This window comes from Chroicocephalus ridibundus, chromosome 3 (genome assembly GCF_963924245.1).
Source record: "Chroicocephalus ridibundus chromosome 3, bChrRid1.1, whole genome shotgun sequence".
Lineage (NCBI taxonomy): Eukaryota > Metazoa > Chordata > Aves > Charadriiformes > Laridae > Chroicocephalus > Chroicocephalus ridibundus.
Genome location: NC_086286.1, coordinates 91,213,149 through 91,227,452, shown reverse-complemented (window position 1 = coordinate 91,227,452; position 14,304 = coordinate 91,213,149). Strand labels below are relative to the sequence as shown.

The window sequence follows — 14,304 nt, the reverse complement described above, 5'->3', positions numbered from 1 at the left end:
CAACAAACGGTAATACTTATTTCCTCAGCATAATCAACCAGGCAAGCAGTGAAGAAAAATTATTAAAAAAAAAATCAAATGAAATTGAAGTTGAATGAACTGATGGTCTGTATGATCAGTGATGGCATAGCACTGCTCTTCCCCTGTAGCTAAAGCCCTGGGTTCCCTGGCCACAGCATAAAGCACTTCCCTGGATGTTCTCATGCAGGTTATTCCCACCAGCTGTGCCACATGAAGATTTGCATATGCTCCATAAACCTTAATTTCCTTTTTAAGACCCATTATACCAAGCAGGAGGCCATTTCTGAAGTTGAAATGGATTTTCAGAACAATATAAAGATGAAAATGTTTTCTGGCCTCTGATTTTCAAACCTTTGGGTAAAACTAAATCACTTCCACAGTGCTGCTGATATTCCATATAGAAGTATTCACAAATACCAGGCACTCCAGAACATTATGCCTGAATCCAAAGGGAGAAGTTATCCTGCTGTACAAATAAAAGCTGTAATCACTGTTCACAAAAAGCTCTCAGCTTGCTGCTTTAAAGTTATTTTTTACTGATGTACTGACTTCAGAAGAGAAGGAAATTCAGTATTTCAAGATGTAATTATATGAACCTGCAGCAAAGTAAGGAACACCACAAATCACAGAATTGGTTGATCCTGAGAATTCGCTGCCAGCAAAATTTATTATTTCCACTCATTCCATCCAAACCATTGCCAAACAAAAGCCTAATTACTAAAATTAGAACTTCAGATATGCCATATATTCCCTTTCCCACTGAAACTCAAATTTTCCTGGAACAGTTTATTTTTACCATCATTTTCCCTCTTCACTGATACAATTGTGGCAAAATTTGTACAGATATTTACTCTATGCAGATATGACACAACACTTGACATTAAAACACCAGGTGTGGCTACAAGTCAAATTTAACAAGCAATTAAATCATAAATAAATAAATAAACAAACCCAGCAGTCAAGAACACAGCTTCCTTTCCCAAAAATAACCTTAAAGTTAATTCAAAACCATAAACTGGCACACCAACATTTTTGACATAGGTCACAAACAACCGAACTACCTGATTTTACCACATCCCACAGTACACTTTGAAAACTCATAGCAGGCTAATTGCCAGTCTGGAAGGATCAACTTTCTGCTAGCCCATTTTCCCTGTCCCCACATAACCATTAGGTTTACTTTGTGCATGGAAATACTCTTCCAGAAATAACCCCTCCATCCTTTACAAAACTGTCCCTAGTTTTAATGTCTCCTCTCCTCAAAGCTTCTCCTGTCCTCCTCCCAAGCTTTCGCTTTCAAGTGTTCGGAAGCTTTCCCCTGCCATTATGGCAGAGATTTAACAGTGTCTGTATAACCCATGCTTATGTTGATGGAGGTCCTTGCAGCACTTATGCAGCTGTCCAGAATCCTGCTGCAGACACAAAGCACAGCTGAAGGATTCACGCAGGCCATCACCCACCCTTCTGAGACGGTGCGGGGGTGCACTGCACACACACATACCTTGACACAGTCAGATCAATGAATGCAGATTGTCTTGGCTCTTTAATTTAGTTTTACAAGCTTTCTTAAAATTTTATGTATCAAGACACACGGAAACCTAGTCCCAGCTTAGAAGCACGAGGAACAGGAAGGGGAGACATACAGCCTGGTAGCCGAGTTCTGGACATGAGCAAGAGCAGAAGAAAAAACAAAAAAAAAAAAAGAAGAGAGAGGGGATTTAGATGGAAAATTAAATCTAGGTTTAGCCAAGTTAAGTCAATGCTGATGCAGGAATTGATGTTACAGGCAGACTAAAATGCAACTTTGATGAAAGGAAGTAAAGTAGGCATGGAAAGACCGAGTCACAGACACCAGATCAGTGAGAAGAGAAGCCTTTGAGTAGATGACCTCGTTCTAAGAGGAGACGCAACAGCTGAAAGTAAGACAGCTGCAGATAAAGTACTATAAATCCTTTGCAAATAAAGTTAATTAGAATGGACTTCAGATGCAGAACACACTATAGGTAAAAAATAATGCCACAATTGATAATTACTAAATTGTTGAACGGCAGCCCAATCAAGACTATAGTACCACTGTGGCTCTCCACACACATGCGAACTCATCACTCAGAGCAAAGAGATATGGTGAAGCTGAACTTGAAAGTCTTTTGGCAGGTCAGTGACAGAGTTGGAAAACTGAACTAGAAGGCATCTCCCAGGCAAAAAGCTCATCTCCTTGCAAGAACAGACACTGTGTCAAAGCATTTCTTTTTGCAATTTTATCATGCTTCACCTTAAAAGCAGTTCTGTTTCTTGACAACGTTATTCCTACTAGAAGGCTCCGCAGGAAGCTCACTGCTCTGATATTAGAAGGCTTCCAATCTCCAGTCTAAACTTTTTCATAATCAACTACATCTGTATGTTCTCTCCAGTTTCTACTGAAGGCAATCAATGAACATTATAGTTATCTGGTACCCACTACTGCACTCTGTTCTTAAAGCAATTTGCTGAGTTAGACTTGCATCAGACATAACTAGTGATACAAGAAACTCAGCTGGACAATTGTGTTAAATTCAATGGTCTTACGCATACAGGAGAGCTGCAGCGGTGCTAAAAGTGTCTGCAGACCTGCTATGTCAGGGGGCAAAAGCCAGCTTCTCCGTAACTGATTTCTTCTTGCAGTAGCCAGGGAGAGTTTCATCAGTTTCAGAAAAACAAAATATACATTTCAATAAAACCCTCAACTCAGGCAAGTGTTTGCGTTTCTTAGTCATCGTGACATGCTTGAAAAATTAGAGGCCTTAATTATATTAATGACATGCAGCCACTTCTGTTCAAAATACAACAGCTGAAGAGCAGTTTGCAGCAATAATATGCAAACAGCTGAAAATAGTAAATAGAGAATACTGACAGACAATTTTTTTAGGTATGACTACAACCAATAAAGTTCACATTTGGTAATGATATTAGATTCAAAATGCATTAAATCATTAAACATCTGATGGCTCTTTTTAGAGCCCCTTTATGTCCCCTTTTCAGAACACGATTCTTCACGTTACCAGCATTGATTCCAGCTGGTCAAAATTATGCTGGATTCTTTTTTTTTCCCCCAATTAAAACATATTCCACAACTTCCGGAGGAAGTTTAAAATCTGGAAAAAAAAAAATGAATGCAAAAAATACTTAGAAATGCTTCTGCAACGTTCTCTGTAGGCCATACAATTTTTTCCATCACAAAGTATCAACTTTGGACAAAAACGGATACCATATTGCTCAACCATACTGCTTCATGGGAGACACAGGACAGTTGGGAAGCCAGCCAATAAGGAAAAAGAAGTACACATGAAAGCGCAACTACCTCAACAACATTTCCATACTAAAATAAAACAGTTTTCGAGGGTCCAGAAAAATCAATGTCTACAGGGGAAAGAAAAATTGTGCTTAGTTTAAAACCCAACTTCTAACCAGTTCCGCTACCGATACTATGCACTGCCCGTCGCCACCAGCTGAAAAGCCCCAGCTGCAGCATTGGAGACACGGACATCCAGTTGACACACGTGCCTGCAGCCATTTCCCTGAAGAACCACCTTCAACGAGACACTGTACAATTTTGCTTTCTCCAGGAAAACCAGCAAAATCAGAGCCCACAGGAGCACTACAGTGATTTCTGTATTCTTGCCTCTGGAACTATGCAGAACTCCTTAACATCAAAATCCATTTAGTGTCATTGTGAAGTTAGAAAAAATTTGAAGGCTTAACAGGTATTATGATAATGAATACACTCTGGGAAGAACGTAAACCAAATTTAATACTCTTATAACCATAGACAGAGGGAAAATGGTCATGGTCAATCCAACAGCTCACTTTTGAGTAGATCTAGTAGTCCTACTTCCAGCCATTATTTGACTGAAATTCAGCAATATATTTGACCAAAATTCTAAAATTCTGCAGCAATTTTTTTCCCTGGAACAACACCTTCCACCTTTCCAGTCAGATCTCCTCTTCTGCCTCAAACATCATATCCATATAGGCATCACTTATTATGCCTATTAGTTATACAAGTTATTTCATTTATAGCTTATGGCCAGTATTCAGAGAAGCCAGCACGAGAATTGCTTGTTCTGTTTATCCTTGATGCTACAGCATTCAAAATAAGCAACCAACAGCAATATCCTATTGTTGCCACACACAAATAGAAATATCCTGAACAACTTCACAAATTAGCCTTCTTTGGTCTCAAGGCATATGCTCCCAATTTGCTTTAGCCTTACTGATTTAAAAAGTATTGCAAATAAAATTAGCAGCCTAAATCATTTTGTTAATCTAAGTATTGTTAGTTCACGCAGCCTGTCATGGAGAAAAACAATAGAAACAACACATGCTAATTAATTTAAAACAGCCCAAGATCCAAGAATTCAGTAAATCAAGTTTTGAGGTTTAAGCAGTTCTTGTCAGCAATCTGTCCACCAAGCTTTTTTAAGTTTTGTTTTTTCACTCTTGGCTCCTTATAGGATTCATGCCTGGTCAAATGCATCCTGCCATTTAAAAGGCATTATAAGTGTTGAATACCTACAGTTCCCAAGTGAACGCAACAGTCTTTGTAAGTCTATGAGAAACAAACTCTAAGTGGAAAGCTGCTATAGTTTGACCTACGATTATAAAATTATCCCTAATGGATCATCACTATCGCAATTAGGCTATCTGGTTTTGCAAAAAGCAGCGTTACAAGAAATGCAAAATGAATACAGCAGAGACATATACATGTGAAGTAAGACTTCACTAGATGTGACATTGCTGTCCCTCCAGCAAATTAGCCAGTAAATTTAACTTCAAAATGTAATCAGCAAGAACACCGCATGTTGCAATCCCAGTGTAAAGTTTAGGATCCCCATGTCCATTTTGCCAGTATGAATGCAGGATTGTTGTTTGCTAAATCCCCCAATCCTAGATCTAGAGGCACTTCACTGAAACTAGCAGGAGATCAGTTTAGAAGCGGTTAAGAGTACTACACAGCAGCAGTGAACTTCTGTAACTTGCTGTTGTAAGAGATTCAGGAGGCAGACAGCACCAGTAAGGTCAAAAAGCGTTTATTCAAATACATGGTCAAAAGATGCGTGAACAGACAGTAAAGGAAATAGGCAGGGCTGTACCCTCTAACATCCTCAATGCAACTACAGAGCTGAGCAATACAAGGAAGTGCTGAGGCTCACATGCTACTCTAAAGAACACCTCTGGATGTCGGAGAGAGGATACTAGGCTAGCTGGCACACTACTCTGGCCCAGCGTGGCATTTATTACATTCTTATCATCCTGTAAAAGTGGAATTAACTACCTGGCAATGCAGTTGTTTCAGCCTACACATTTTAAATTAGTTCCAGATAGTCTTGCTGCTTTTAATTCACATTTTTTTCCCATTCAACTTGACATTTCTCACATTGCCAACCCTGAGACTCCCAAAACAGCTGAGCTACAGCAATATGAACCAGAGAAACATGAGAACTACCAAGATTGTGCTTACCTGAACCAGTGTTTCACAAACAAATATGAAGAATAATATGGAAAAAAATATGCAAGCCTGAACTGTATTTTTTGTTCAGAATCCCCTATTATAGAATCCCAAATCCTGATACAAAAGCATATTAAATGTGATAGGAGATCTTAATAGCATATTTATCTATTTTTTGTAAAAAACTAGTATATAAGTAACTAAGCAATAGCACTTACAGTCAATTTCTTATTTTTACATTGCCAATTACTATGTATATAGTATTTAACATTTCTATTGCAGAGTACAACGGCAGTACCCTGCAAGATGAGTAGTGACACATCAGCCACCTGTCATTCTACAAAAGACGAAAGGCAGGCTGTTGGTCAGATTAACAATTGGCTAAATGATTTGGGATTGCAAATCCACTTTAAAAAAAAAAGAGTCAGAACCTTACCTCCTCTGACTTCAATGCTAAATTTCAAAAGATGAGCAAAAAAGGCAATCATCTAAGCAACAAGCTCATCTGGAATGATAACAAGGGCAAACTTTTTGACCAAAATACAGGAGACATTACTTAGTAGACAGAAGTCCTATTCCAACATTTTTCTCTACTTTAGTTAGTACTTCTAAGACTATTTAAGATCTGAAAGATTAGATACCAAAAACATGACAGCTCTGAAGGGCTGGAAAGATATATCAGACCTGTATTTAGGAACAAGAATTAAGTTCTTAAGTGACTACCACAAAAGGATACTGCACATGGCAGGTCTAGTTTCAATAAACAAGAAAGTCAGGATATTTTTCCTGAAAGTTATACTTAAAAGTTACATACATGTTTTCCTAGAGGGGGGAAAGGATGTTACCAGTACTGAAGAACAGTTTTTTCTTCTGAAGAATGATCTCTAGCTAAAAATAATAGTTCTCAGATGGCGCTTTCATCTCTTCCTCCAAGCTTCAGCCCAAGCATTCAAAGTTCAGGAGGTCTCTAGCTTCCACATGCCTATCAAACTCTGAAAAAGTATTTTTTTTCCCCTCCTGTTCCAAAACCCTGACTGGCATCAGACTGCATCTTTCAAAAAGCTTTGCCTGACTGCTCAGTCAGCTCTTTTAAGGCAACTCACCTCACCCGTGGTATCAGTTCTCTTAACTTGATACCATGAAAGAATTCAAGAAGGGAACAGAAAAAAAAAATTATCTGAAACAAAACAGATCCTTCACACTCCATTTACAATCACACCCACTCACTTAATCATTCCAGATATAGCACAAGAAGCTTATTATCCTGCAGAAATCACCTTAAAGAGAACACAGAACAGTGAAACACTGGTCACTCCTCAGTCAACGAACTCTTGGTCTGTGTGCTCCCATGTGTTTTCTACAGGCAAGAGTTACAGAAACACTAGAAAAAGGCCTTCTATTTCAGACACAAAAAAATCAGCAAAATAGGACACAGTTTGGTGCTTTTATGAGAGGTGCATTACTCTAGAGTCATATACAGAATGACAGCCATTCTTGGGACAAATAAACAACATTCTGGAATACATCAGTAACAGCTTCATAAATGGCTCACTATACATGGACTGTAATAAAAGCATTGAGACTCAAAACCTCCAGGTTTTCAGCCACAAACTCAATTTTCTAGCTTATTCTGTCCCTCTAAAGCTAATAAAACAAACAATTTCTGGAAGTCATTTTTCAACTCTCAAATGATATGCAGCAAATTCTTACACAGGAGAAGGCTTCTGCAAAAGCTGTAAACCGTTCAGAGAGACTCCAGATGCATATAAGAAAAAGCTATCAATGACTTTTTGACAAAGCTTTGCTTAGCACATTACTATAATCGGAAAAGTGTAATTTTCCTCTAACTGTAGTTTCACGTATATTTTCTGAGATCAAGTTATGGTCAAATTGCCATGTAACCGTATTTTCAATTTTCTTCATACATTTTTACAACACTTTCATTTCAGCAGTATTTACCACTATCACTCCCAGCAGTCGAGGTTGTTTGCATAAGGCGTTACTTGCCAAGAACCTGTTACTTGAAAGGAAGACCTCTTCTGTCTGCAGAGAAGGTTTGTAGGTGGAGAAAAGTAGCCTTGCTGAGAGAAAAAGTGGAGGGAACCAACATAATCACATACACATCGTCAATAAATATCTAATAAGAACAGAGCAGAAAATGCATGAGGCATCCTTCTCAAATGGGACTCAACTACAATCATAACATACTTTTTCTGTAGGTGACAATAAGAAATCACTGCACGTAATTTCAACTAATTTTTCGTAGAAGGAATATTCATAAAGCTCCTGCAAGAGCTGGAAGCCTAACTGGAGAGAGACCCACCCAGAACTTGTGCTATCACACATATGACACACCTAAGTGTTTCCAGCCCTGTTTAACAGCTGGAGGAGTAAAATACAAATCAATACAAACTGAAAGGCTACCCTCAGGAAGATCAGAGGGCTCTGCAAGGAGAAAAGTCAACAGCTGCACTTTAAACAGCGCATCTGGATAAACCTAACCATGTCTTAACGTCACAATGCCTTGAAAGCTACTGAACATTCTTAAGTAACACAGTCTGACATACAGACAATATTCAGAGCACAACCATTAATAATTCATTGCCAAAACAAAGGTATATGGAGAGAGGCTCCACATGCCGTGTTCTTAGTTTGGTCCTATTCCATATCTCTGTTGCCCTCCTGGAGACTGGAACAAGAGAGATGCTTCTGTCATTCACAGATGACATGAAGCTTGGAAGGTCCATCAGTACACCACATGTTGGAAATCAAAATGGCCCAGGCCAATGGGGAAAAAGGTTCTGAACAAAATTAGGATGTAATTAAACAAAGGACAATCACACAAAACTAGAGAGGAAGGCTGATTATTAGACTACAATCTACTGGAAAGGATCTGATGGTCAACACAGATCAACAAACTGAACAAGATCAGCATGTTGTCGACAAAAAGTTAGACGCCACAAAAGGGGTCACTTTCTCAGCAATGTTCAGCCTAACTCAGAACACAGTATTGTTACAGCAGGCTTCGGGATCAGCTATTGCTCCAAATGGGTTAATTATCATTGCGGCTGGTATCGCTCAGCAGCCAGTAATGAACCACTAAAATTTATCCTACTTAAATGTTTGTTTCCTTTCCATTGTTAACATTTAGAGTACTACTGAATGTAAGGTACAGTGATAGATATGCCAGTGATTTACTGGAGGAAAGAGAGTTCTGCTGTTCACTGAAGCACAATGTTGTTCACAGGACTTAATTCCCAGTTTAAGGGGAAAAAAACACTGCCATATCTGAGGAAGAGAAATAAGCATTATGTTAATTATGAAGAATTGCAGAACTGTGCTCTGAACAAAGAAGGAATAAAATGAGTTTTGGAGTGAGACTGTAAATTTCTCCTGACATCCTAGAAGTCTGAAAAGAAAGATCACGTATAAAAGCTACTGTGCTCCCCCCAAGAGAAATATTCAAGTGCATCCCGAGGAATCTGAACTTAAGGGTTACCTCAAAAATGGGGTGCCTGAATGTGAATTATTAGAGAATCACAGTTAGGCACTCTCTAGCAGAGGCAGCTTGCCAGAGGAGAATTTCACAAAGTCTGAGACTTTGACTGCTACCATGGAACAATGTACTTGTCTGTAAATGTAGATTTATGCTTGTGTAAGTGGACTTACAAATCTGTACTTACTTAGTACAGATTTTCTTTCATTTCTTCACTCATGTTTTACGAATGTATGATTATGTTGTTATATCTAGATATTACAAATAAATGCTTTTATTTCTAGTTTACCTTAATCTGTCTAAACCTATGGCCCAGCTCCCCAGCACAGATTCTGCTGTGTCCTCAGGTAAGAAAGGTGCTTCCCCTCCCATCGCACAGATCAGATTCTGGCACTGCAGGAATCAGACAGGACCCAAGTGTACCCAGCGACTCGCAACAACTGAAGAGGCTCTCTGGCATGCGACAGGATATTAGAGTGCATGCTTATCCCTTGCAACTGTTGGGGTCCAGGTCACAAGCAGACCTCCTGCTGACTGCTTCCTACACAGCAGGCATCCTTGCTTACTCCCCCCTTCACAGGGAGCAGGCCACGGGCTCTGAAACCTTTGCATTGTTTCAAAGGCAGGTGTGTGTGCAGGAAGAAGGTAAGTATTTTAATAATTATCATAATGTGGGCATCTGAAACATTCGGAACTTGCACTTTCAAGAAATCAGACACTTTGTTCAGAATTCTTGAAATAATATTTGAAATCTAAATGCAAACATGTTGCATTAAACAAGTTGTACTGGTTTGGATATTTTTGCTCCTGCTATGTTTACATTCCTGTTCAATAACAGAAAGACTTCAGTCTTATTGCACATATCCAGGCAGTACTTCAAGCAAACTGATGAATGAGTTAGTGGAAACAGACTGAAGTGCTAGTGTACTTTTTATTGTTCTTCACTAGAAATATGAAAATGGTAAACAATACTAAACCAATAGTTACTTTGGTTTCTGAACCTGAAAAAGAACCCTCTGTTCTTTTTCCTCCGTTTTTGCATTTGTCCAGGGACTGGATAGGGAAGATGTCAATTACTGTCAGTAGAGAATTAAAACCTCAGCTGCGCCTTCTGCTCAATGCAGAATCCCAAAAATAAATACAAAGTAATCTTCAGAAACAAGTGATTTGTAACAAGTCTGTCTGGGGAAATGGAAAGAACAGAATATAACCTCACAGTAAAACTCTGCTGCTGAGAACTCCATTCAAGAAAAGCACTTGTGAATGCTAGGTAAGTGACTAAGTAGATCTGACTTTTATCTCAATAACACATCAAAGTAACTGAACGTGTGTTAAGGTAATTAAATCCGTGATAAAGAACTGAAACTTGAAAAGCAAACCTGTGAGTTACGCTTCCGTAAGACTTAAGAGTGGTAAGTGAAGTGTCTTTCATTTTAGAGCAGGCAGCGCTTCTTGCAATATCTCCCATTATAAGAATAAGCGGTTTAAATGATAATACTTCATGATGTATTTTGGATCACTAAATAGCATTTAGATCACAGAGGTTTTTCAATGCCAACTTCTGAAGCTACTACTTTAATAATTTTTTCTCTTACATGAATGACATTAATAATGAAATATGACCTTTCCTCTAAATATTAGAATTTTTCATTTTCTCCCTATGTCAGAGTTTATTTGAGCTATTCATATTGGATCTGTTTGAAAAATTAAAAGGATACACTTCGTAACATTCAGAATAAACACTGTGATGTAATTACACATTCTCGTGAGGTGTATATTTCTCCTACAAAAATATTTAACTTCGGATGCACACCTTCACTTGTCTGTGGGAGAAAACATTTTTGTTGTACTTTTATGAGGTCTTGGGTTATAAATCAGTTGTGTACTGACTGAGTCTGGAGGGAATGTCTTCTAGATTTTAAATACAAGTGTACATCTTTAAATCTGTCATCTAGTTTCCAAGAGTTTAAAGGAAAAACAACAAAACCAAACCACTATTTAAGCCTGACCTATACAAAACCAATGCTTTCTCTTCTATTACTTCTGAAACAAAAGCAGAAAATCACTCTAAAATCATGCTTCATCACCTGCAAACACTGAAGTCACTGCTTAATCAATATTCTCTTATCTTTGCTCTCCAACAAATAAAGGCTTTAACATGTTAGGCAGTGTATGTTTTTCATAATATATACTTCAAAGCTTGCTGACATCAAATGTTTCCTTTATGAGGGCTTGGACATGTAGTCTTGGACATGTCCAAGAAAAACATTTATATGGTATGGTACTCAACCACCTTCCTCGCCTCCTATTTCCCCTTCTCTCAAGGCCCTATTCCTTTTCGAAATAATGCCACCACTGGGCTGAAAGCAAGTTACACACAGAGACTAATTCGATAACTCAACGAACCTCTGAATCATATCTAAAAAGGACTTTCCTTTTGAGAATATGCTATATGCTGAGAGTATGCAATACTGATACGGCGTTATTCATATTATTCTGCTACATGCACAAGTATCTTTTAATAGCAACACTGTTAGAGGCATTGTCCGTATGCATCAGTATGCATATGATCATTATGCTAATTTATTGTGACCCACCGGACAACACTTGTAGTACTGAAGATAATGTGGCTTACAAATTTCAGGCCTGTGAACAGCTCTCTCTCTTGCAAAAGAAAGCCCAATTTCAAGGCAAAAAAGATCAAGACCGGAAGTGGAACAGGTAGGTATGATTTCCTAAACTAATAACTACCCACTTCTACCCTCTTGGTTTCAGCTGTACCGAAGAGGTCCAAATTCTGTACTGCAGGAGTGCAGAGAGGGCTACTCCCATTAATAACTTGAGATCTGAGATCACATTTTCACACAAAACACAGAAATTGAAGAGAAAGAGGAAGATCCGGCTAAACTTATGCATCATTCAGGTGTAAGCCCATGCCCCTTCTCTCCCTGTGATTTTTCCTCCTCCCTGAATTACACCACTTGGAGCTACGTCTGCAGAGCAGCAAGTTCTGAGACCATATGGACAAAACTCACTGCCCCTCTGTGGGATTCACGGTTCCACCATCCCTTCAGCTTCTGCCAACAGAGACGGAAAAGCGACAGAGCTCTAGAAGTGCACAGTGAGTTAACACAGGTAAAAAACGGATACATGATAAAGCACTTTACTCTTCTGTATAAGGCAGGCAACTTCTTTTTGTATCATATAAATAAGTTATCTACGTGTGCCTCTAGGAACAACATAATTCTTTGGTCTACATTTTAACATTATGGTGCAAAAATTTAACCACCAGTTTCTCTCCGTCTGTAACAGAAACCAAATACTATTCCTCTGGCATTTTGCTAAAAAAAAAAAATAAAAATTAAAAATTGTATGCAATTTCAGAGAGATACACTTCCAAAGAACCTCAAAGAAATACTGCTGCCCTGAAAAGCAAAACAAATAAACGATCAGAACCTGAGGTCAGAAAAGACTATACTTACTCCTTATTCCTGCTTTTAATGCACGGCTGGTAAAGGACTTTGACAGCACTCCAGGTCCCCACTGGTCCAGAGTTAGGCATGAAAATATCTCCAAACAGTGTAAAAATACTGTGGGAGGAGGAACTTCCTAAAGACTCCACGAGCAACGTGTCAGAATTTAAAAGCCATATCTATAAATGAAGAAATAATTTATTTTACTATAGAATACATCAGTTTCAATTTGTTCCTTTACTCTGATCCTAAATCAGCTGATACTAAAGTCACATTCTTACAAAGTTTCTAACAAAGTGTTAACAGACATAAAATGACATTTTATTATTCAGCACAGTCTGCACATACAGCCTCTAGTGGAGAAAAATGGGTTAATACGATAAACTGATGCCTGATTTATCACAGTTACTCTTAAGATCATTATTTCTGGGAAGCTGCCTTGTTTTGTGGCTGCAGCACATTTCCTTTGATAGTAACAAAAGAAACAGTCCCAAGTCATCTGCTTCAGTACCAAATGGATTATTTCTCCGATTTCATAGTTTTTTAGGAATTAGTTGAGCGTATGTTGTTGAATTACCGAGGGCTAAAGACAGGGAACTGAAAGACTGCCCACTGGAAGTGCCAAAACTTAAGAATTTTTAGAAAAAGCGTGATAGTTATGCCCGGATGGAGCTAAGACATGCAAGGAAAAAGACAGCAATTAATGTAGTCTAAAAGGAAGGCTGGGATTTACAAATGGCTGTAACAGGCCCTTACTTGGAAAATAAATCTTTATCAAATTTGAAAATGGGACTGGTATTCTTCAGCACTAGTTGCTCACAGTAATTCATGGGATATTTCCTGGGGAGATTGAGAAATCTGAACTTTCTGCATCACATGATGATCTTATTTGATCTGTGTGTGATTGTGCATCAGCTTTCCAACTTGGATTCAGGGCTTTCATGCTAAGCACTGTACAAAAAAGTCAGGCTTTTCCTTTATTCACAGCCTGCAGTAGAGAATTGATCCGAGTTACCAACGAAAATCAATTTTTACAAGTCCTGAGCCTGTATGAAATGTTTATATATGAAATATTTATCACAGAAAACGGGATTTATGCAGCGCTGCTCACTAGAGAATAATCTTCTGCTTCTCATGACCTAATCATCTTCAAGTAAAGGAAGTTACATGATGTTGGGTAGCAGACATATGATATCCCCTGTGGAGGGAGAAAGCCACCGTTAACAGGCCACATAGTATATGTCGTAACTCAGTGTGACAGTCACAATTTATCAGAGCCCAAGGCTCAGAACATTACAGTAGAAGCACCATAAAGGAGGAATGAGATATATTGATACAGATGTCTCGGGAGGGGATGGGAGGAGGAGAATCACTTTAGCATATGCACATAAATGACGACAAGCAATGGCACTTGGCTTAGCAAGAGGCTGTTCATCAGTTATGCTCTGGTAACTCACTGTACACATACATAGCCTAGACTGCAAAATATACCTCATTAGCTAGAACCATTATACATGGTGCTTTACGCCAAACATTGAAAAGGTGTTGGAGAACATGGGGAAAAAAGAGAAGTGTCCTATACACACAGTCCACTGCCAACACGCTTAGCTTTAACTAAACAGAGTTCATTCCTTTTAAAATTATTAACACTTCCCTGTGAAGTAGCCTCCTGGGATGCTTTTCAGCAGATGAAAATCCTTGAAATAAAAAACTAGGGAACAATGCTGCAACAGCTGTCTGCTCCTTTCACAATCCTTCTGCAACTTGCTTTAGAGAAAGCAACCAAACCGTTCAATTTGCGACACGCTCCATCTGAAAAGTACTTCCTT

The 14,304-nt window shown here is 38.6% G+C and overlaps 1 protein-coding gene across 3 annotated transcripts in view; it reads right to left on the bottom strand.

Moving 5' to 3' along the window:
• Nucleotides 1-14,304, bottom strand: part of UBE3D (ubiquitin protein ligase E3D) — an 86,981-nt gene that overhangs the window by 53,613 nt on the left and 19,064 nt on the right. For all 3 annotated transcript variants that reach the window (XR_010070420.1, XM_063330099.1, XM_063330097.1), the window contains exon 8: nucleotides 12,485-12,654. Coding sequence is in view for 2 of the 3 variants with exons in the window: in XM_063330099.1 (XP_063186169.1) it covers nucleotides 12,485-12,654 (170 nt within the window). In the remaining variant the exon portion in view is untranslated. The remainder of the gene's footprint in view (nucleotides 1-12,484; nucleotides 12,655-14,304) is intronic.